The sequence below is a fragment of the Leopardus geoffroyi genome, chromosome B4, assembly GCF_018350155.1.
Source record: "Leopardus geoffroyi isolate Oge1 chromosome B4, O.geoffroyi_Oge1_pat1.0, whole genome shotgun sequence".
NCBI lineage: Eukaryota > Metazoa > Chordata > Mammalia > Carnivora > Felidae > Leopardus > Leopardus geoffroyi.
Genome location: NC_059341.1, coordinates 106141608 through 106164610, shown reverse-complemented (window position 1 = coordinate 106164610; position 23003 = coordinate 106141608). Strand labels below are relative to the sequence as shown.

Genomic DNA, 23003 nt, shown 5'->3' with positions numbered 1-23003 from the left:
ATGATGTACCAGAAATCATTGAACTTCATTTTCAACCAGTTTTCATAAACAATGATGACACAAAAAGAAATAAAAGTAAAAATTTAAACTTAAGATGATGCTTAGTATTAAAAACCATTTTAACCTTTAAATATCATCCATGGTCCACCTTAAATCTACACGGTTTGCGGTATATAAGTAAACCTTCCAATTTAACAGTAAGTCTACTAATTCCTTCAGGCTTCCATTTGAAAAATAAACCTAATTCCCTCCCTCCCCACATAATAAATTCTCAGAATTCAAATTCCAAATACACAAAGATGAGGTATTTACAAAGATTTCTCATTTATAACAATAGCATTTTAAAACCATAAATTAGCTTCTATTTCACAACACACACCAAAAATTCAGCATGCGATCAAAATATATCATATAATCTTTAGAAAACACCATGGGGCTACTTCCACAAACAGTTAAATTGGAGGATTTCCATTCCTAACAACTTGTCTTGATTCCACCTCAAGAAACTGACAATCATGTGCCACTCTGGTTCCAATTCACAAAGATCAGAATCAAAACCACCCATCTTTCTTGTCTCTGTTTTTACCCAACAAAGTTCACCCACACTTCCCCATAATGACACCACCCCTATACCATAAAGGAAAGCACTGTATCATAAGCAAGAAAAGGACAAAACCCTCTGCAAGTCAACTTTGTCAGCTCCCCCGAAGTTCATTCATAGGGATGTCATACTTCAAAACAGGATAATATCCTCCCTTATAATAGGTACCCACACCTTCCCATCCAACCCTCACCCTGCAGAAATCCAAATGCTAGTCCTTTGTTTAGTCCTAAAAATCAGCAGCTGAGGCATGTTTAATAAGGTCTTGAATTATTGGTTTCTTGTACTAATTTTAAATTAATTCCAGAGAGTTGAGGGCTACTCTGCAAAAACCATTTGTTATTTTCCTTTAATAAATTAAAACAGTATGACTGATTCTTTTTAACCCATCAGTAACAGAATCTGGTTTATTAAAATACTAAGTGAATTTTCACCTGAATATTCTAAAAATGTTCCAAGGAACAGATGTGCACCAGAGAAAACTAGGCTGCCATCCAACAAGAACCAAAAGTGTTCTCCTTTTTAGGAGCTTGCCACTTGCTGTTAGAATTTAGTTATCAATAGGAACAGAGTAAACATTCCAACTGCGAATAAGGTAACACATAGGAAATAAATGATGATTATGGCTGAGGTAAAAACATCTCTGGCTGATACGGTCTGTTTATTAACGTGCCTGATTTTTCACTCTATATGTGACAATAAGGCCAACGTTTTACTTAACATATTATTAATTACCCCAAAATGGCCAATTTCAAGCATATTTCTTGGGCAAATGAACCCAAATCCATAACCCTAGAATTGTGACCTGTTTTAAGCTGGAAGGGAACCTGGGGAATCATTACCGCCATACCTTGACTTTAAAAAGAAAGCTGTGTTACCAATATGGTAAACCTTCAACAATATACTTAGCTTATCTCGTGGTTTGGGGCAGGGAAGAGGGGGGCAATCTTTTTCTAGGCAAAAAAAAAAAAAAAAAAAAGGAAAGCAAGAAATATTAGTTATAAGATTATGTGTTCTCTTTATATAGGGATTCGCTAGAAAAATGTTAAGCAAATGTGAAGAAAGATCTATTTTAATCAGGAGAGAGGTCAATATTCTTAAATGCAGAACCACCTGTAAATAAATTAATGCATGTTATAGGTCCTGGTAAGAGAGTAAGTTCATGAGAGAAAGCATAACAAGCTTCCCAGAAAAGGTTTCAAAAAATAATAAGCTTTTATGTCCAGTTTTGCTCACTATAAAACAAAAGATATATAAGTATTTCTGGGATTCGGGCTAACTCTTAACATAACCTTTCACAATGAAACCGAAAACAATTGTGTATTTTCATTAAGCTTTTTCATTGTCTAAGATGCACATTATAGAGTGGGACAGTTCTTAGAAGATGCTAAAAAAAATCATAATTTTGCATATACTCCTATGCACAGTATCATCAAATTTAAAGAAGAGTATCAATTACAAAGAAGATGGCAGAAATCCTAGTTCTGTTCTTCATATGCACTTTTAATTGAGTATACACTACAAATATTGTATTGGCAAAATTTACATGTGTGCATGCATGCATATAAAATGGTTGTTTCAGCATCATTTTTCCAAACTTATAACTCGAGATGAAAATTACATTCCAAAATTCATAGTTAATATAATATATAGTTCACTGAACCCTTTCAGTTATCCTACATCTATATGAAATTCTAAGTGAAAAATTACTAAAACAAGTTTAAATGTTTAATATTTGCTTTCGAAAGAAATGCCCCTAAATGCTCTACAATATTTCCAGATGTTATTATATAGTGATTTTCAACTACCAGCAATCAATAGTTAATGAATAATTTCTCAAGAGAAATATTTAAGTATCCTAGACAGAACAGACACTGTGCCAGGCACTAATTATGTAGCTTATTTCATTAAATTCTCCCCACAACTCTATCAAGGAGGTATTACCACTCTAATTTTATAGAACAGGGAGCAGAGGCTAAAAGAGTTTAAGTAACAATCAAAATTATACTATTAACAAGTAATAGTTCTGGGATTAAATCCCTAGATTATCTGACTTTGAAGTTTTTATAGTCTTATTGCCACCCCGTTGTTTGGAAAGTTTAAAGAAGGAAATATTTTCTAATTAGTTATAAAAATGAATCACCGGGTTTAGATATTAGGTGCTACTCTCCAGTACATATACTAAACATACTCACTGCAAAGTCTCAATACATTACTGACTCACACAAACATTTGAACGCAGGAAAACTTTGGCTCATCTGACATACAGCTTTCCTAATCACCGAGCCTCCAGAACTGATCTGAATCTGCATGTATTCCCAAAAGAAAAAGGGCTGTCATTGAAGAGGGAAACCATGAGTACCCAGTAATAATACATCCTGCCAAGCAGAACCAAAGTACCAAAGATTATTTACACCCGATGCACTGTAATTGGTCCTTTTACTCTGCAAAAGGAAAAAAAGTGCTCAGATTGGCCAGAATGTCTATTCAAAATAAGCCTTCGTGCACGGAGACCAGAAGCATGGGGAAAGCAACAGAAAAGAAATACAGCCGAGCAAAAAACCGCTTCTGCCGTCAGACTAAGGACTGCTAACCAACAGAGGGTGGACAGAGATGAGAAGCAGAGATAGGGTGTGGGGGGCGCAACAGCTGCGGCAGCAGGAGCTCAACCACTGACTGGAAGTGGAAAAGTTAGCAACAGCTTGCAACGGGACACAGCTCTGTTCTCAGACGCTAATGTGCAGTGATAACTGAGAGTCACCTTCAGGTCCAACACCCTCTACATCAAAGGGTATATACCCATGCAGCTTTGTAAAACACACACAGAATATTTGTCATACTATTTCACTTCATCCTCACTCTGTGGTCAGCAGTTATTATTATTTCCACTTCCTGATCCATTATAAGGCAAAGTTTTAGAGAGCAAAGTAGCTCAATGCAGTAGTAATTGCAAGACTTAAATGCCAGCCTTCGATCTTGGCTCAATGTTCATTCATGATACTGCCTCTAGTGCACAGTATTTAAAAAAAAAAAAAAAAAAAAAAGGAATAATCATTACTGATTTTAGACTGAGTTCTTTAAAAAGATGTCTATTAGGGAGCACCTGGGTGGCTCAGTCAGTTAAGCGTCTGACTTTTGGTTTCGGCCCAGGTCATGATCTCACGGTTTCATGAGTTCGAGCCCTGCATCAGGCTCCAAGCTGACAGTGCAGAGCCTTCTTGGGATTCTTTGTCTCCCTTCTCTTTCTCCCTCTCTGCTACCCACGCTATCTCTGTCTCTCTTAAAATCAATAAATAGCTTAAAAAAAAAAAAGATGTCTATTAGTAGGAAGTTAAAACTTCAGATATATAGGACATTCATCTATTCAGAAAGCCCCCAAAATGCCCAAAGGCTAAGGCATAAGGTGCCAGGTTAAAAAAATTACATGAGTTCAAGTATTTCTAATCCTGTGTAGGTATCTTCACATGACCACATCACCCACCTAAATATCATTAATATATAAAAATCTTTCCTACTCTCAGCTGCCTAAACACCTATTTTGTGGTGCCTGTCTAAAGTCTGTAAAGTCTTCACGTAATGTAAGTCAAGTTTCCTTACAAGGAATTGTTCAAAAGAGGCACAAACCAAAAACGGCACTGACTACAGAGACTCAGTGTAAGCATCAGTATTTTTCAAGTCCAAGCCTAAGGCAATTGCAGATCAGTTTATTTGTCAAAATCAGAATCCAACATCTGTCTACACACTAATGTTACAAAGGAGATGATATTGTAATACAAGATGGTGACAGATATTTCAGTAGAGATCATCTCCCAGAATTTCAACAGGCTCTCCACCTTTTCAAAATCTACACAATACCTCAAATCCATCTGATCAATTTAAAGATGTCATGATTGAACAAATGTGAAAACAAAACATAAAGATGAAACAAAATGGCCAAACTGCTACACAGAGAACAGGCACCTTATCCTCAATCTTATTCAATTCAGGAATTTAAGCAATCTTTCCAAATGTCTGTGAAACAGACTGAGCTGATGTAATACATTTAAATGAAATAGAGCCTTATTACTCAAGGTGCGGTCCATGAACCAGCATCATCTGTTGCACCTGTGAGAGACAGACATGTACTCTGAGCCCCACTCCAGCCAGAACCTGCATTTTTGAAATATATTTTTCCTTTCTTTTTTCCTTCAAGTTTTTATTTCGATTCCAGTATAGTTTAACATAGTGTTATAGCGGTTTCAGGTGTACAATATAGTGATGCAACACTTCCATACATCACCCGGTGCTCATCATGACACATGCCCTCCTCAATCTCTGGCACCTGTTTCACCCATGCCCCCACCTCCCTCCTCTCTGGTAACCATCAGTTTGTTCTCTATAGTTAAGAGTTTATTTCTTTTTTTTTTTTTCAACGTTTATTTATTTTTGGGACAGAGAGAGACAGAGCATGAACAGGGGAGGGGCAGAGAGAGAGAGAGAGGGAGACACAGAATCAGAAACAGGCTCCAGGCTCTGAGCCATCAGCCCAGAGCCCGACGCGGGGCTCGAACTCACGGACCGCGAGATCGTGACCTGGCTGAAGTCGGACGCTTAACCGACTGCGCCACCCAGGCGCCCCAAGAGTTTATTTCTTGATTTGTCTCTGAACCTACATTTTAACACCCCAGGTGATTTGCAGGTAGAAGGAAGTTTAGGAAGCACTGATTTAAAAATACATATATATATACCTGGATGGAAAGAGATTCAGGGGGTGCCTGGGTGGCTCAGTCAGCTGAGGGCCCAACTCCTGATTTCAGCTCAGGTCAGGCACTGAGCATGGACCCTGTCTGGGATTCTCCCTCTTAAAAAAAAGAGAGAGAGAAAGAGAGAGACCCAACAAGAGGCCCAGGCCCAGTTCAAAAATGTATCTTTAGGAGAAGCGCGGAGGGATCCCTCTGATTTGAAGAAACTAGAGATTTAAAGTGCATTTTAAAAGAGTTCCTAAAAGGCAATCATCCATGTCAAAGGATGAAGGCAGGGAGCAAATGATGAGAGAGGACAAGGTCGAAAGCCCCCTTGTCTGCCACAGGCAGCTCAATCTTATCAGGCATGAGTTCCAAAGGAGCTACTAGCTACTCTCTCATAGAAATGGCTTGATGACATACAGGTTTCCAACAGTGAAATTTCAGTTTCTGTTCAACGCGAAACAAATGCCCAAAACACCACTGCTTTTAAAAGAAAAAATGCAGACTCTTAAATATAAAGGCGAAGGAAGCAACCCTAGAGATGCTTTCTAATGGGATATTTTAAATGAAAGACTAGATATTTGTGGCAAAGTATATTTGGTAATTTCAGGCTACACACCGGTGTCTTTCATAGATTTTCTTCAAATCTTAAATTCATTTTCTTTGGTTAAATCAGTACATAACCCTGTGGGAATGGGTTAAAGTATAAAACCTTATTTCTTTAATATAAATTCAGTGACACAATTCAGCACCATTTTTTTTTTTTTCCAATAGAATAACCTTCCTATTTTAAATGAGGTTTACCAAATGAATTCAGGTATACCGGTTTTTCACATCAGCTATAAATAATTGCCTCCCTCTAAAGGGCCTATTTCTGCAAATAAAAATGTCTTTTTGCCTGATTAAACTTCTTCATCATCTGAGAACTTTTCTTCTGCGAATTTGTAGTTGGAAAATTTGTCATTAGAAGCCTGCTTTGTCAAAATGAGCTCTTCTCAATTGCTTTCAGAGAGCAGTCCTATAGTTAATTATTTGGAGGAGGAGGGGAACATCCTCTTCTAAAAGAAGTACACTTGACAAAATATTTGGACCCAAGTATTCTACCTTAAGACTTAAGACATCTTTTATAATCCAAGGCAGTAGGCTCAGTATGTGCAATACCTTTTAAAACCTAAAGATAAGAAGGCAGAAATAGCCAAAAGACAGTTTATAAAACAATGAGAAAGGTCCCCAGATGAGTATTTCAGCTGCCAGCATTACCTCAAGAACCACTTCCCTTAAATGGCTTTGTAATGACAAGCATCTTCCCCCAAACTAAAAGTGGTCGAGCCTGTCAATGTAATCTGTAAAGCCACCACCTATGTTATCCCCTGTTGCAGACACAATCTGCAGAGATAGCGCTTCAACATGCACCGACATTGTAATGAATTAAACTACTGACTTTCAGTATTAATCCAAGGGATGCCACTAACAGAAAAGAAAGCAGGGTAGATCTGCCTTCATTGTGGAACAAATTGGAAATTAACAAAAACAAGATGTTTACTTTTCCCAAAGTGTTTTCACTTATCTGCCTCTCTCCAAGACTAGTTTTATAATCTAGGGTTTATAATAGAAATTTAATAATAATATGCTTTGTAACAATGTTCTAAACATAGACATAGAACCCGACCAAGAGATTAAAGCAAAAACAAACAAGGCTATGGTCTGTATCCTTTCAGTCTCTTAATAGAATACTTACAAGCAATTCAAAAAAGAAAACAAAATTTCATAAGACACAGCTGTAAAAAATTTTACTAGACTTACTCATCTTTAAAAAAAACTTATTTTATAAAATGCAAACTTGTGAACTGCATTTAAAATTAATAACCAAAGAATTCCAAGAATGCAGGGTTATATGGATTGCCATTCTTCCCACTGGATTTTTAAACAATGCTGAAACATGGCTGTTTGAAATACTTCAGTATCATCATTTAACACTGTTCAAAATGTCAAGAGCCATACTGCGCCCCAGTGGCCACTCTTCAGCAAATAACACATCCTTTGAAGTTAAAATACTCCTAAATGATGCCAAGGGAGAATTTCTAGGAGACTACAGTCAAAACTTTCTACTTCTGAAGAAATCAATAATCTGGAATCACAATTAGGAATAAAGCATGTTTGTTATCAAAACTTGGAAATTTTTCAGTTTCAAATGTCAGTAAATTCCTTTTACCCTATGGCAATAATTTTTATACACTGTTTGCTAATGAAATCATAATCACAAGCCTGTAGTGAACTTGCTGGGTTTTGTTTTGTTTTGTTTTTTTTTTTAAACATGATGTCTCAGTGAAATAATGACACATTTATTATAATAAATGCCACAGAAATGAAGGGCAATCATCAAAGGCAAAGGGATAGGACAGAACCATTTCATTTTTCCCAACACCTAACACACAGCTGCTATTGGAAGGGCACTAATGTACGTTTCATTTGACAAATCATGTAATTTAGTCAATCTCCTGAACTATAACTACATGCTGGGCCACGCCTCATATCCTGCCTCACTCTGATACCACAAGATGCCCCAGCAAAGAAAACAAGAAACAAAAGCTTACATCAAATTATCATAAGCTCAATAGCATCTCCTCTGCCAAATACTAAGGTACTCTTAAAACAGATACTGCAGCACTGCCCTCAAGCAATGTGGCATGTGCATACCTTTATAATCAATAAATGTACATATAATTTCATTTAATTCCACAATAAAATGGAATCTAAAGGTGAACTTTTAGAATAAATAAGTGTACATATAATTTCATTTAATTCCACAATAAAATGAAATCTAAAGGTGAATTTAGAATTTTCAATTCTAATCTCTCTTCCATATTAATTTTTTAGACCTAAGCCAATAAAAATTTCTCTGCTCATCTCATCTTTAAAATAATCATTCTGGTCATTCAAATTAACTCCATCTTATGAAATGCCCTTAAAGAAAACAAACTACTCTAAAAACACAATAGCAACTTTTAATGTAGCATCTTGAAAACCAATCACTTCAGTGTTCCTGCCTTTTTCAAAATTTTTTCTGAGTAGTTAGGCTTACTCAGTTCTTTACCATTTACCTGTAAGGAAAAAAAAAAAAAAAAAAAAAAAAGTCATGGTTGAACCCAAAATTGTAATCCCAAAGAGTTTCTAAAAGACTGAAACAAACATTTATACATTTTGCTCCAAGAAACCTTGAGTACCAGAGAAACTGACAAATATGATTGAAAAGTTAAACTGTCAGAGAGGAGGAAAGGAGATCAATAGAAATTTGATAGTGCTGCATCTTGATGGAATTATCTGCCTAGAAACTACAGCCAAAAAAAAAAAAAAAAAAAAAAAAAAAATCTTTGAGGCAAAAGTCTTCAATCCCCATGACCAGTCGAGGCAAATCTAGTTAACTCAAAGTATTCAACCACTGTTTCCCTCCATGGAAAACAACTGATCCAGACAAACAGGAAAAACACATTTGGGGAGAGGTATTCTAAAGCTTCTACGTGTATGAATACAGTGCCAGTGAGCACCAGACCAACAACAAGGCCAGTTCAAACCACCTACCATGGACCCTCAGCACAGCTGTTCTGGGAAAGAAGCCAACAGAGTCCCAATAAAAGTTTTAAAATTCGAGTATCAATCAAAATAAACATGACTAAATGCAAGTGAATCTGCTGAAGTACAATCTATCAGCATTTTTATAAGTTTATCATCAGACTCCCAGATTCAAAGAGTTTACAATACCAGCTATAGTACAGTAGGAAAGGACAGACAGGTAACGATGTTTGCTGACGAGGGTGAACAGCCGCTGTTTGTATTATGCATCATATATATGAGAAGCCTATGTGTAGGAGTATTCATAGTTAGTGAATTGCTGAACACAGTCATTTATACTTCAAAAGTACATACAAATAAAATCTTCAAAGAAACCATCTAGCATTGTGCACAGTTACACCTGCAATTATTCAAAGTATGATGCCTTCACGAAAAACAGAACGTACACAGTTCCTGGTCATATGTCTCTCCTCTTTTTTTCAACCAGGCTCTAAATGAGAACAGCTATTCACAGAAGAGGGGTGTTTACATTCAACAACCTATTTGTCCTTTCCATCAAAGCTGCCACACATGTCACTTTGTGAAGCCATTAAAGTAGGTACCCAAAGCTACGTGATATTTAGCTTATAAGAAAATAATCAAAAAACTTAAAAGGTATATGTTATTGTATTAAAAGCATGGTAAGTGAGAATGATAAAGTTATTAGGTTTGTCAGCCACACATTTTTCAGGGTGACAAGGGTAAACTATGCCCTTTCCTAACATTATGAAGGTGCCTGTTTTAGAAGATATGCTCCCGTTGCCTATGATGAACAGCTGGAACATCATGGGCATTTTTAAAGAAATGATTTTAGCATGCAGAAGAGCAATAGAGAGATTGGGAAGACAAATTGTGCTCCTAACTCAAGCTGGAATCCAAAAGGTTCTAGTTGTTTCAGAATTATAGCATCAGAGAATTAAGGGTTCCCCTAGGGGCACATTAGTACTAAAAAACTAAATGCAGATGACAAAAAAATGTAAAACAATAATATATAATAATATAGCCCCCCACGTCACACACACACACACACACACACACACACACACACACACACAATAATAATATTGTTATTATAATATATAGAGAGAGAAACACAACTAAGAGACACATGGCTGGCAAGCAGCAATTCTCCGTATCGCCTTTATACATGGCCATTCAGTGCTTGTCTTTGGGTCATTTGCTAGGATAAACCGCATGTGACAGGCTCATCGGAAGTAAGGTAAAGTAGTCCATACTGGCTTCACCTAACTTTAATTTACTATTAAGAGATGTATTTGTTCAAACTGCAAAATGAACCTGTCCTGCATACATTTGATTAAACTTAGCTAGAAAATAAAATACATTAAAATAGTTCATAAACTATAAACTGTATCCACTTGCATTTTTTTCAGTATATCATAAACTCAGGAGAGAAAATCAGAGTACAGTAACACCCCTGTACACACTGACTTCTTCCAATAAAAACCTGAGTAGGCAACTTTGATACAAAGCAAACTCCTTCCTTATATATTTTGATTATATAGTAATTCTTCCTAAACATGCTTTCACTAAATACCAAGCACGACTTCAATGGTTGAACATACTAGAATCCTAAGGTAACAATCCCAGACTGTTCTCCTGCAAGCCTATTAGAATGTTTTAGAGGGAAGTTAAAAGAGTGACTGATCATTTCATAAGGGATTCTTATCATACCAGGTCAAAACCCAAATGGACAATAACTTTAAAGGGGCCAAGCAGAAGGAATAGTTGAATACCCTTAGAAAAAAAAAAAAAAAAAAGATTTAAAAAAAAAGTTGTAATATCTTAATTCCTCCATTCCTTCATTTTAAATGCTGTTAATCGGGGCGCCTGGGTGGCGCAGTCGGTTAAGCGTCCGACTTCAGCCAGGTCACGATCTCGCAGTCCGTGAGTTTGAGCCCCGCGTCGGGCTCTGGGCTGATGGCTCAGAGCCTGGAGCCTGTTTCCAATTCTGTGTCTCCCTCTCTCTCTGCCCCTCCCCCGTTCATGCTCTGTCTCTCTCTGTCCCAAAAATAAATAAACATGGAAAAAAAAAAATTAAATGCTGTTAATCAAAATCTTTATGACTTTAGATTAACTCATGTTTCTATAAAAACACATTTATATTCACATCCGAAAGAATACTAAACCAGGAAAGTGCTATTAAGAGTTGTGGTAGTTTTGACTCAAAAGTTGAAATTTCAGTTGTGGAGCTGTTCTTCCAAGTTTCACACGATTGTTGCACAATGGAATAGCTAAGAAACCTAACGGTCACGTTGACGATCAAGGTTGGTTTTAACAAACTGCAAAATGGACAACAAGGAAAAGAAATTTCAAAGTACCACAAACCCACTTCCCACTTCCAAATACTCAAATTACCTTTTTTTTAAGTAATGTATGATTTTATTCACACAAGAATAAAAATACGTATTAGGTGCATTATCTTCTTGTTTACGTGTTACACATCATAAAGGGCTAGCTATCAATTAGATGATACGTGCAACATGAAATCTGACTACAAAACAACAGTTCTGGCATACTTCTGTTGCTTTGAAGGACACAGACTCCTCTCTGAGTGTTATCTCTGTGCAAAACCTAAGATAGGATTTTTAAAGAGGACATAGTGAAAATGATGCAATGTTATCCTCAACAGACATATAAGAGGGCACAGAATTTGGGGTCAGCAAGTTTTTTTCCAGTGACCTAAACACCAAATTTCCCCAGAAAATGAGAGAGCCCTTCAAGAAGTCATCATTCATCATGACTTCAAATTTGGCCAAGACTGCACATTTATAATTCCAATTGTACTCTAACCACAATTTAAGATTCAATACAATCATGGCTGGACTGAACGCAAGGGGATGGAGTGGGGGGGGGGAGTGGGGGGGGGGGCGGTGAAGCTGAAACTATATATGCTTTTTCATCAGATATGATGAACTCTATTCTTCCCAGCCATATTCTTAAGTTTAGCATTAAAACAGTTGTAAAATATTAAGTTTTACCATAGGGAAATCGATTTTGCTATGAAAAAGTTTCAGATTACCACTTAATCTCAACCAAGTTACATCAAACAGTGAAAGTAATTACATATATAGTTTACAAAGTAAACTTGATCACCATATTTAAAGGAAATGATAACTTTGAGAAGTACCACAGCAATAATGTTTAAGCTGAAGCAATATAAAGCCCTCCTCTAGCAAATGCCAGATTCTTCAGCTAAAATGCAGAGTCTTGATTTAGTTAAGCAAGTCAAGCGTAAGAGCCATCTCCCTTCTCGCAAACTCCCAGCACTGGCCTCTCCTTCCAGAACTGTATTTCACAAAGTTCCTGGGGGGTAGTGGAATGCACACATGCAGTTTACACAATTTTTTAAACTTGAGTCTCTGTAGTCTGAAACGCAGTACTAGAAGTAAACACATTATCATCATCCTACAGTTTCCACTTGACTCCTTAGCTCTCCCCCAGTTCCACATGGAGCTGTGAGTTAGAGAAGGTAGATACAAATTATATCCAAAAAGCCATAATTTACAGAGCACTCTGGCACTGAATCACCTGCACATGCCATGCAGACATCCAGTAAGTTCCACACTCCTATTAACAAGTGTATCAGAATTTCTAGGATACATTTTAAAACCAAGTTTGATTCTGTTAAGACTTCATGCTCTTTTAAGAGCATAGGACTGTATATGCAGTTCTGCTACTAAGAAAACTGAACTAAAAATACACTTCCAAATCATAGCAAAGTATAATTTATATTTACAGGCTCTCAACATCATATCAGTATATAATGTCTATCTATGTATCATATATTGAGCAAGCTATCAATTAGATGATATGGACAACTCATCACATTATGTTCATCTACGTAGCTAAGTCAGGAATTTTGACATTGCACCCAACCTACAGTATGTAAAGAACTTACGACGATTGCCCACCATCAAAGCACAACTAATTTATCATCTCCTTCACACTATTCTCCCCAAGTTACAAAGTCCTAATGTTCCCGACCGATGATTAAAGAACACAAAATAAGCATTAAATCTATAGAAAAATGTATGTGCAAGTTTAGTTTAGTTCAAGCCTTCATCTTTACAGGATACGTTCTTCTGACATGTATTTTTTACAGAACTGGAAAGGAATAAAGGACAGCATACACTGAGAATGCTTGATTTATCACAGCGTTCTACAATACTTAGCATATTACAGTTAAGTTGCTTTTTTTCCAAGCTCTTTATTCTTGGCTTAAGTGATTACTTTTCAAACTGTCCCCAACAGAAACAGGAACTGCTCAGATTCATCCCTGAGCTCATTTTAGTGAAAAGTCACCCATCTTTGGAAGCAAAAGTTTTTTCTTCCAATACCCTAGAAATAGCAGGTGCACGGTAACAAAAAACTGGAAGGAACAGAAGCAGCTCAACCCAGTCCTACACAAAGAATATTTATTTCTCAGACCATGTAGCATAATTGCTAAAACATATACATTGCTTAAAAGTTGAGGAAAAGTTTATGTCTAACAGTGGCTTCCTTATCAACCAGTCTCTGATAGAAACTACATAAAATGCATTAAGAAGAGTTTGCTTGATTTCGTAGCAGACATGTGGCTGTAAATCAAGATTCACAGATTTCAAGCATACATCCATGAACATGCTTTTCCCCGTAGAGTGGGCACACCAGAGATGGCTAATTACCACCCAGAAAAGATTCTGCCTTCACGATCAGCCACTCTAACTTCACTCTCTGCCTTGCCCTGACCCTGGGGATCCATTCACTTTCCATAGCCCAGAGAGGCTGCTGAAAAGCTGTCAAAGTAAATCTGTGCTCACTTTTTGGATGGTTTAATTTCAATGGAGCATGAAACACCCCAGGACGGTTAATAAGTTTAGCCAGGCGTGCTGTTCTCCCTAATATATTTTAATTATGCATCTGTTTTAATTGTAATCAGATTAAGTCACCGGAAAGGCACAAATTGGAATTTTCCCTAATGGCTATCGGAGCTTTTCACCAGTTTCTAAACACTAACAACGTTTAAAAAATAGGTAGAGACACCAGCACAACTGTGACATTTTCCAGAAATCGATGCAGTTTCTCTGACAACACAGTTCAGGTCTCATTAGCCACCCAAACTAGCCCAAATGCAGAAGACAACTTCAGTCTCTAGGGGCGTCTTCTTCCTCAATTAGCACAAAAGAATCGCTAACGTCTAATGTAAAACTCCCAAACAGAAATGAAAGCGCAGGCTTTTATAAAAGTGCTACTCCATCGATTGGTGAGGGAGGAGGGGGGAGTCGGAGTGTCCATCAGCAGCATTATCTTGGCTCAAAGTAAAGTACCGTACACGTCAAATGGGAAAGTTGGAGCAGAGGACGATTCTCTCCTTCCACTATTTTGGTAACTGTCAAAGGTGTGTTTTGTTTTTTTTTTTTTTTCCCCCCTCGGGAAATAAAAGTGTCCCATCAATAAAAGGAAACGTCACAGGGAAGACCTATTCAGAGGAGGGGAGCGGTTTCCTTCCAGCCCAGACCTAAAATCGCTCAATGTGCACCAAGAAATACCTAAGAGTTTTTTTTTTTTTTTTTTCCATTTAATACCTTGATTAAACAGTTTCCCAAATTGCTGTGATTTCCGCTAGGATACTTAAGCGTTCGCCAACAGCCAAGAACCAAGAGAAAGAACCTGCCGCAAACTAGGAACCCAAACTCCTTCAGCCCGCCCAGCGCGCTCGCGTCCGGGTGTTTGCTCTGGGTGTTGTTTACGCTTCTCTTAAACCTTCAGGTGCTGGACCAGTTCCTGTAAGACGCGCTTCAAGCCTTAAAGTGCGGGAAGCTTCTGAGCCACCGCGGAGTCCCCACGGAGCCCGTCGACCCCTTACCTGTCATCATAGCAGAAATCCGCACTCAAGGTGTTGAGATACAAGGCGAGCCCCAGAGCGCTGCTCACCAACTCTGCAATCATCTCTCCACCGCCTTCCCTCCGGCTCGGCTCCCAGCGCGAGGGCAGCAGCGGCAACAAAAAACAGAAGCATCAATCCCCACCTTCCGCCGCCTTCTCCTCCCAGCTTCACTTTTTCCTAGCTCCCCACCCTCCTGTCCCTCCCTTCCTCCCTCGGGTCCTTGCAATCCGCCGCTCTCCTCCTCCTCCTCCTCCTCCTCCTCGCGCCCGTCTCCGCAGCCCCTGCGTCCTCTTCGGGTGCGGGCTCACACCACGCTCCCCATGCCCGGCGCCCGCGAGTGGCTGGCGGCTTTCGGGTTCCGCGCCCCCCGGCGGATGTACAGGGCTGGTCCTTCGCACGGCTCGCGGCCCCCACCCTAACCCATGGCAGTTCGGGGCGCCCTAGGTGAGGAGTGGGACTCGGAGGAGGTGGAAGAATGCGGGATGGGGACAGAGGGACCGGACCCAGCCGGACTCTGAGACCAGCTGGAGGAAGAGAGAGAAAGAGGGGCGGGTGGGAGGGACGAGGCGAACCGCCTCCCCTCGCCGCCTCCCGGGCGCACGGCTCCGGTGCTGCTCCGGCTGACTCCGGCTGCCACAGCGGCTGCCGCTCATTCACTCTTTATTAGCTCCCTCCCAGCCTCAGCCCCTTCTCCGGTGAAGTGAGGAGCGGTGGCTGGAGACTCCAGAAGCTCCCGCGTGGGGTTCTCGGCGCGGCCCCCCGCGCCTGCGTGGCCAACCCTCCATCCCGGCTTTGCCCGGCCCCTTTCTCCACCCAGATCCTCCCCTAAGGCTCCTCCCACACCACCCCCTGGCTGGAGGCTCCTCCCACCTCCCCACGGCCCGGGGCTCCTCCCACCCACCTCCCGCCCTCCTCTTGTTTCCTTCACCTTCGATTTCACTCCGGAAAGCCCCCGGGACCCAAGGGGGACTGCTGGAAGACAGCCCAGAGGGGTAGCTGGAGTGCGCCCTGGGAGTAGGAGCTGTTAGAGAATCGACACCGAGGAGGACCCGGTCGCTCGCGCCGCTGCTGCCTGGCAGTGCCTGGCACCGACTGGATCTCAGCCCCAGCGCTGACTGTGCCAAGCGCTGCCAGGCGTAAGTCCGGTCAGCTGGAGGGACTTCTGGGGACCGAGAGAGGAAGAACAGGTTTGGCGAGGGCTGCAGCTCGGTGGCCACAAACATTCACGCGACCTCTCATACACGCTCACAGCGAATGAGTCGAAATGGGAGGGGGTGTTGGAGAGCTTGGGGGGCATCTTAGGAGGGAGAGATTTCAGCTCCGAGCCTACCGTCGTCCCGAATGTCAGTAGAAAGACGCATGGGAAGGAGAATGTTCCCGCAGTCAGGTTAAAAAGAAAGGACCCCCGGAGAGGAAAGAAACACATACGCACACACCGCAGCTGCGGGGGCCTTTCGTGGTTTCAGGGGGGACTTTCAGGCTGACTCTGGAAATACAGAGAAGAGACGCCTCTGCAGCCCGGTACACCGCTATCCTCAAAACCTAGGAAGGCGGGAAGCTAATGCCCTTTCCTTTCCGCCCGGATGCAGGACTGGATGGAAGGCGTCCAACCTGATAAATTATGGTGTAGAAGAATGGCCTGTGTAGACGAGCTCTGGGTACTAAAGTTGCAAGACCAAAGAGGACGGTGGGCTGCCTGCCACACCTCCTCCTGGCTTGGCCCCTCTCTGGCTGGGCGATGGGCTCCCGTGGACCAAGATGAACACTACTGCAGCGCCCCCTGCTGCATGACAACCACAGTGCTTGGAAAACAGACACGGAGAGGGCTGACTGACCCCGCCCCCCTCCCCTCCGCCGTCCAAGGGAAGCCCCTAAGTAGCAAGCTTTCCAGGACTCAAATCCAGGGCAACAAATGTAATCCTCTGGATGTCTGGCCGTGGCCTGAGAAGTAAATACTGTGGTTTGGGTGTCAGCAAAACAAAACTCCGTCTTTTCCTGATTTCACAAAAAAATCTGTGTAGACACGGATGAAATGGTGAACATTTATTACATTTATTTTGCCACGCAAGATGGACCCATTTTTGTTCCCTGAGACAAACGTATGTAAAACATACAAAAAAGGGAGTTGTATCTTTAAAGGCAGACACTGATCTTTTAACTTTTTTTTTTTTAACTCTGTAACCTCTGTTCACTGTTGCAAAGTTTAAAAAATCCTGTTAATTGACCCATCAAATTCCTCTATATCTGTATCCCTCCACTGTATTTACATGTTGATATTGGATCCTAGCACACTGGATGAAGAGCACCCAGGAACTGAAGTCCTCACTGTGCTATTATTACATGAGAAACCTTTGGCCAGTCCCTCAACCTCTTTGTGCCCCTTTTGTCTCACCTATACAGCAGTGATGAAAATAATATCTGTGGGTACTATTATTATGAAGATTAAAGTAATTAAGGTGTGAAACACCTAAGTGCAATAGAAGTGTTAATAATAATAATTATTATTATCTCCAACTTTCTCCTTTCCTTTTAGTTGTTCACTAAAACCTAGATACTTCCAAAATGTAGATCATGGCATCCACATGGCCCCAACCCTATTTCTAACTCCCTTATTTCCTGCATGGACTTAAGCAGTACCCTTATTTCTACTTCTGCAGTTCCCCCTTCCCCACAGTCTTACTTCAGGCATTAGAAGATTCTTTTGAAAACTTACAATGTCTCTACTTTAAAATGCTTAATGACTTCCTGATACACATCGAATAAAACTCTTGATTTTTACCATGGCCAGCTAGGCACTCCTTTGGCGCTGATCCCTTCCCTCCCCTCACATTGTGCTCAAGTGTTCCAGCCACACGGGCATCCTTCTCCTCTGACACCACTCTCTCCTCTTTCTGCCTGGGATGCCTTCTCAGACCTTCCCTAGCTCCTTCTCAGCATGCCAATCTTAGTTCAAATGTTATCCATCCACCCGAGAGAATTCCCCCACCCACCCTATACCGTACCCTCACTCCCAGCCATCTTTGTCCCATTTTCACCCGAATGATTTTCTTGATAGCATGCGTTGTATCTGGAATGCCCACTAGAATGCCAGCAGCTCCAAGAGGGCGAGGATCTTAACAGCCCGGTTTTCCACATAACACCCAGAGCCTGTAACATCTGGACAAGCAGAAGAAGCTAAAACAAAACAACACAAAATGTTGACAGCAAATGAACAAATGAATGTGCTTAGCAGAAACAATATAGCAACTGGAAATTCACAAATGTTCATCATGAGAGAATAAGGTAAACTGAATTGTTGTCCATGGTAGAGACAGTGAAGAATTAACAAAGGAGAGAGGGAGGAAGTAGGTTAAAAATTCTGAAGAAAGCATCAGTTCTTCAGGAAAGCCTATGGTAAGTCACACACAAACAGCTCTCTTCAATAATTAAGAGGACTCCGAGGCATGAAAGTAGTGAAGAGGTTTGGGTCCAGCGTGCAGAAAGCTTGTAAGCATTTCCAGAGCTGTCTCCACTTCAAGGCTCCAATAGTTCTAAATAAATATTTTCTATACTCCTCCTCCACCTCCTTCTTTTCTCCTCTCCCTACTCCCAACTCCTGAGGATTGGGAGCCTGGGAGATGGTGAGAAATCACATTTTGCTGTCCCTGATGAATGGAAGGCTGACAAGACAGCTGTGCTGATTTTAACAAATTTTCCTATTTTAATTTAATGTAGGTCTCAACATTCTTCCAACGCATGAAACATTGGTTGCATTCAGACTACTCTCCAAGGACTGAGAAGCAGCCACTTTCTGCATTTCCTACCTTCCTTGAACACCAATTGGGGGGTGGGGGTGGGGCGCGGGGAGGGCGTTATCGTCTCAAAGATGTCATCTGGAGACATTGCTTTTCAATGTATTAAGGTATACCTACCCATTGTAGATTGCTGCCTCGGTAATGAATATATATATAGATATACATATTCTATTTAAAGCTACTGTTGCTCTCCACAGATGAAGGAAATTAGGCTGGTTGGCTTGACTTTTCTACCTTAGACACAAGACTGGCCAAAAAAGTGCTAAGCCCTTATTTTCCCAAAGTAGGTTCCACACATCTGCTACCTCACCACTTCCTCAATGAATTCTTTTTTATAGTCGCCCCGACCTACCCTGCATTCGTTCTGCATTCCCAGGCCTTTGTTGTATAATTCATACCTTTGTGGTGCCAGGTCCTGGGGGTAAAGATTTCCTTATTTGCCTAAGACATTTTTGGTTTATTGTGCAATACCGTCTTCCCTTTGGGTGTTGCATAAATATTAACTAAAAATCCACATCTGGACTTGGTCTTCATTTCTATTTGTCCTAATATAACTTCTCTTTGAACAATTCATTTGGAGAGTGTGCCAAGGGTGAAATGTGGCACATAAATTCTCCTGCTGCACAGAATGCCTTTTAAAGTGCCCACAGATTTGGTTATTTATGAACAGAAGATTTGCACCTCTTCCTTGCTCTCTCAATTCTAAAATTGTACCAGGCCAAAGTAATTACAATCTCCCATATGTTTTGTGGAAAAGGTATCCAAGAATCTCCTGCTAAAATCTTAACAGATTGACTAGGAAGCAGAAAAACACTAGCCCAGCAGGTGAAACTGCCTGTTTAGGGAGGTCAGAACAGAGCTCTCTGCTGGGGGACTCATAAGCTCTGGGCTTTGCTCAGGAAATAACCCTGCAGGAGAAAAACAGCAGAGCGTGGATGAAATGTGGGTCAGGGAGCTGAAAGAGGCACACTAGCTGCTTGGTTAACTAATGACAGTAAATGCATTGGCTACACATGTTACATTTAGATGTTCCCAGCACACCATAAAATCCTGCCCTGCAGACACTGCAATATGTAACATCGCTTTGTCCCAAAACTTGTGATCCATTAGGAATATAATTAGGACAATACAGCCACAGAAACAGATCCTGTCACCTCTGTCACAAACCCGGGGCTGTTAAGAACCAGCTGCTACTAAAATAATGATCACTTTAAAAATCTCAGTCTCCCAGCTTGCAATTCAGAGGATGTGGGGGTAGGGGAGGAGAGGAGGAGGAGGAGGAGTGTAGAAGTAACATGTTAATAACCAGATATGGGTAATTGCAGAGATGTTAAGGCTAATGATAGAATTCAAACTCAATCAAGAAAAGCAAGGACAACCTCCTTCACAGAATCTCTCCAAATGCATTCACATGCACTGATATAAACAGTGATTAGAAATATTCCTACAGCTTGAAAAATTGCACAGACTCTTGGGTCACAGTTTTGATAAGCCTCAGATTCTGTAAAATAAAAGATAAGGAGGAGAGAGAAGATGAGATTTGATGAGGACATTAAGTAAACCAGTTATTCATGAATGTTGCCCTGGGATTCAGCCCAACGTGACCCCTTTAAGCCAGCATTGTCCAACAGACATTTCTGCAAAGGTAGTTGAAGAGCTGCACTGTCCAATGTAGTCGCCGTCAGCTAATGTGGCTACTAAGCACTTAAAATATAGCGAGTGTGACTGAGGAACTGAATTTTAATTTTAACTTAAATTAGGACATTGGCTAGTGGCTACCCTATTGGACAGCACAGCTTAGGCTCTCAGGGCCTCGCAGCTGACCCCCTCGCAGCTGTGCCTTACAAGAGGATACTTATCAAAGCCATTGTCTCCTCTGGCCACCAGTAACAGCTTTAGTTCTGAACCTTTTGCACTGGACTGCTCCACACCCACATGTGGCTTTTCTCCTTTATAAAATAGCCACCAGCTGGGGCCACTGAGTGGCTCAGGCTGTTAAGCAACCAGCTTCAGCTCAGGTCGTGATCTCAAGGCACATGGGTTCGAGCCCCACGTCTGGCTCTCTGCTGACGGCTCAGAACCTGGAGCCTGCTTCGGGTTCTGTTTCTCCCTCTCTCTCTGCCTTTCCCCTGCTTGCTCTCTCTCTCTCTCTCTCTCTCTGTCTCTCTCTCTCTCTCTCCAAAATAAATGAACATTAAAAAAATTTAAAAAAAAAAGAACTTAGACATTTAAAAAAAAAAAAAAAACAGCCACCAACCATTGAACACCTTTTAGGAATTAGGCATTTCACTGAGCACGTTATGTTTATGACCTCATTTAATCCTCACAAGTGCCCTGGGAGATAGGTACCATTACTATCACTCTTTTACAGGTAAGGATGCAGAGGCGTGGAGAGGTTCAGTAAATTGTTCATAGTCTTCCACTTCTGGTGGTGGAGCTGACATTTGAATTTATGTCTTTTAACTCCAGAAGTCTATGCTTTAAGCACTACTCAGTCCAATCTTGTTGTTCCTTCTCCCATTCAAAACACCACATCCCCTTTGGGATCTGCTTCAGGAGAAGGAACTCCTGGCTACTTCCAGGATGTTTTGATTAAATTCATATTCTTCCTCCTCTCCCCTCACTCAGATGATTAAGGATAAAATACTTATCTTCCTTTGTCAACTACTTTTACCTGATTTTTCCCCCAAATCTCGTATCAAAACCTGCAAAGACTCCAGAGATTACATATTAGAAACCCTCCTCTATAAAATACACACACACCCCACATATATTTTTTAAAATAGATGTATTCAAATCCTGTATAGGCATTTTTCCTAACATAATCCACATCACATATTACAAAAGTAGCGAGGATAAGTAATGTAACTCAAACTCCAACAAAATAATGAAAGTATTAATGCAAATTACAATTTGGAAAACCAAATAAGGCATTTATAATTGATTTAACATAATTATGTTAAAAATCCCACTACAAATTTGTACCTCACATAGCGTATTTAATCCATTTATTATTGCTATGAAATGACTAGAAAGTATATTTAGAGTTGGTCTATTAATCTAATGATAAATGACAGGAAGTCACTGTATTTAAAACTTTTGCAATAGATTTAATCAAGTTGTCCATTTAAATGAATAAATATCTTATAATTTGTAATACTATTATTTAAGAATTACAAGTGAATGATACATTTACAGCTTTGCATGTAGATTTCCACCACCCTATACTTTTTTCCCCCAATGCTCTTTCTTTCATCTTTTTTGTCCTTTTGAGTCTCTTATATTTTTGCATATTTTATTCCTATGAAAACATTTAAATCTTATTTATTTATTTATCTTTAATTTACTTTTTAATTTACATCCAAGTTAGTTAACATATAGTGCAAGAAGGATTTTGGTAGAATCCAGTGATTCATCCCCTACATATAAGTGCTCATCCCAGCAAGTGCTCGTCCCAGCAAGTGTCCTCCTTAATGCCTCTTGCCCATTTAACCCGTCTCCCCACCCAACAACCCACCAGCAACCCTCAGTTTGTTCTCTATATTTAAGAGTCTCTTATGTTTGGTCCTCCTCCCTTTTTTATATTGTTTTTGCTTCCAGCATTTAAATCTTAATGCACAAAACAACAAAGCCACCCTCATGCATATGAAAATCTGCGCTGACAGAGACCAGCTATTAAGAAAACAGGTTGTCTGCAATGGTAGATTTGAAGCTAAGACATTTATGTTTTTAGCAGTCAGTTGGAAAGTCAGTCCCTAATTGAAGTGGATAAATGAAAACATTAGATTCATGAATTCCAAGCTGAATTTTTTTTGAGAGAGAGAGAGAGAGAGAGAGAGCACCCCCACGCCAGTGGGGAAGAGACAAAGGGAGAGGGAGAGAGAATCCTAAGCAGGGTCCATGTCCAGCACAGGGTGGGGGGTGGGGCTAGACCTCAGGACTGTGAGATCATGACCTCAGCTGAAATCAAGAGTTGGCTGCTTAACCCACTGGGCCGCCCACACCTAGGCACCCCTCCAAGCTGATTTTTGGCAATTGTCACCTATAATTTATATTGCAAACATGTGATACAGGGAAGCACTGATCTGCTTTCTGTCACTATAGATGAGTTTGCATTTTCTAAAATTTTATATAAATGGAAATTACACTCTTTTTTTTTGATGAGGGGGGCTTCTTTCACCCAGCATAATTATTTTGAGATTCTTCAATGTTTCTGTGTATATTAATAGTTCATTTATTTTTATCTCTGAGTAATATTCTATTTGTATGGCTGTACTACAATTTCCTTATCCATGTATCTGTTGATGAGAATTTGAATTCTTTCCAGCTTTTGGCTAGTGCAAACAAAGCTGCTATGAACATTCATGAGAAGTCGTTGCATGGATATG

At 40.3% G+C, this 23003-nt stretch overlaps 1 protein-coding gene across 3 annotated transcripts in view; it reads right to left on the bottom strand.

The window, feature by feature from the left end:
* TMTC2 (transmembrane O-mannosyltransferase targeting cadherins 2) overlaps positions 1 to 15632 on the bottom strand; it is a 412955-nt gene extending 397323 nt beyond the window's left edge. For 2 of the 3 annotated variants that reach the window (XM_045465000.1, XM_045465001.1), the window contains exon 1: positions 14801 to 15596. In XM_045465000.1, coding sequence (XP_045320956.1) covers positions 14801 to 14883 — 83 coding nt within the window. In that variant the 5' untranslated portion in view covers positions 14884 to 15596. Of the gene's footprint in view, positions 1 to 14800 lie in introns of all 3 variants that reach the window. The other variant, XM_045464999.1, reaches the window with a different exon arrangement.
* Positions 15633 to 23003: the final 7371 nt, after the last annotated feature.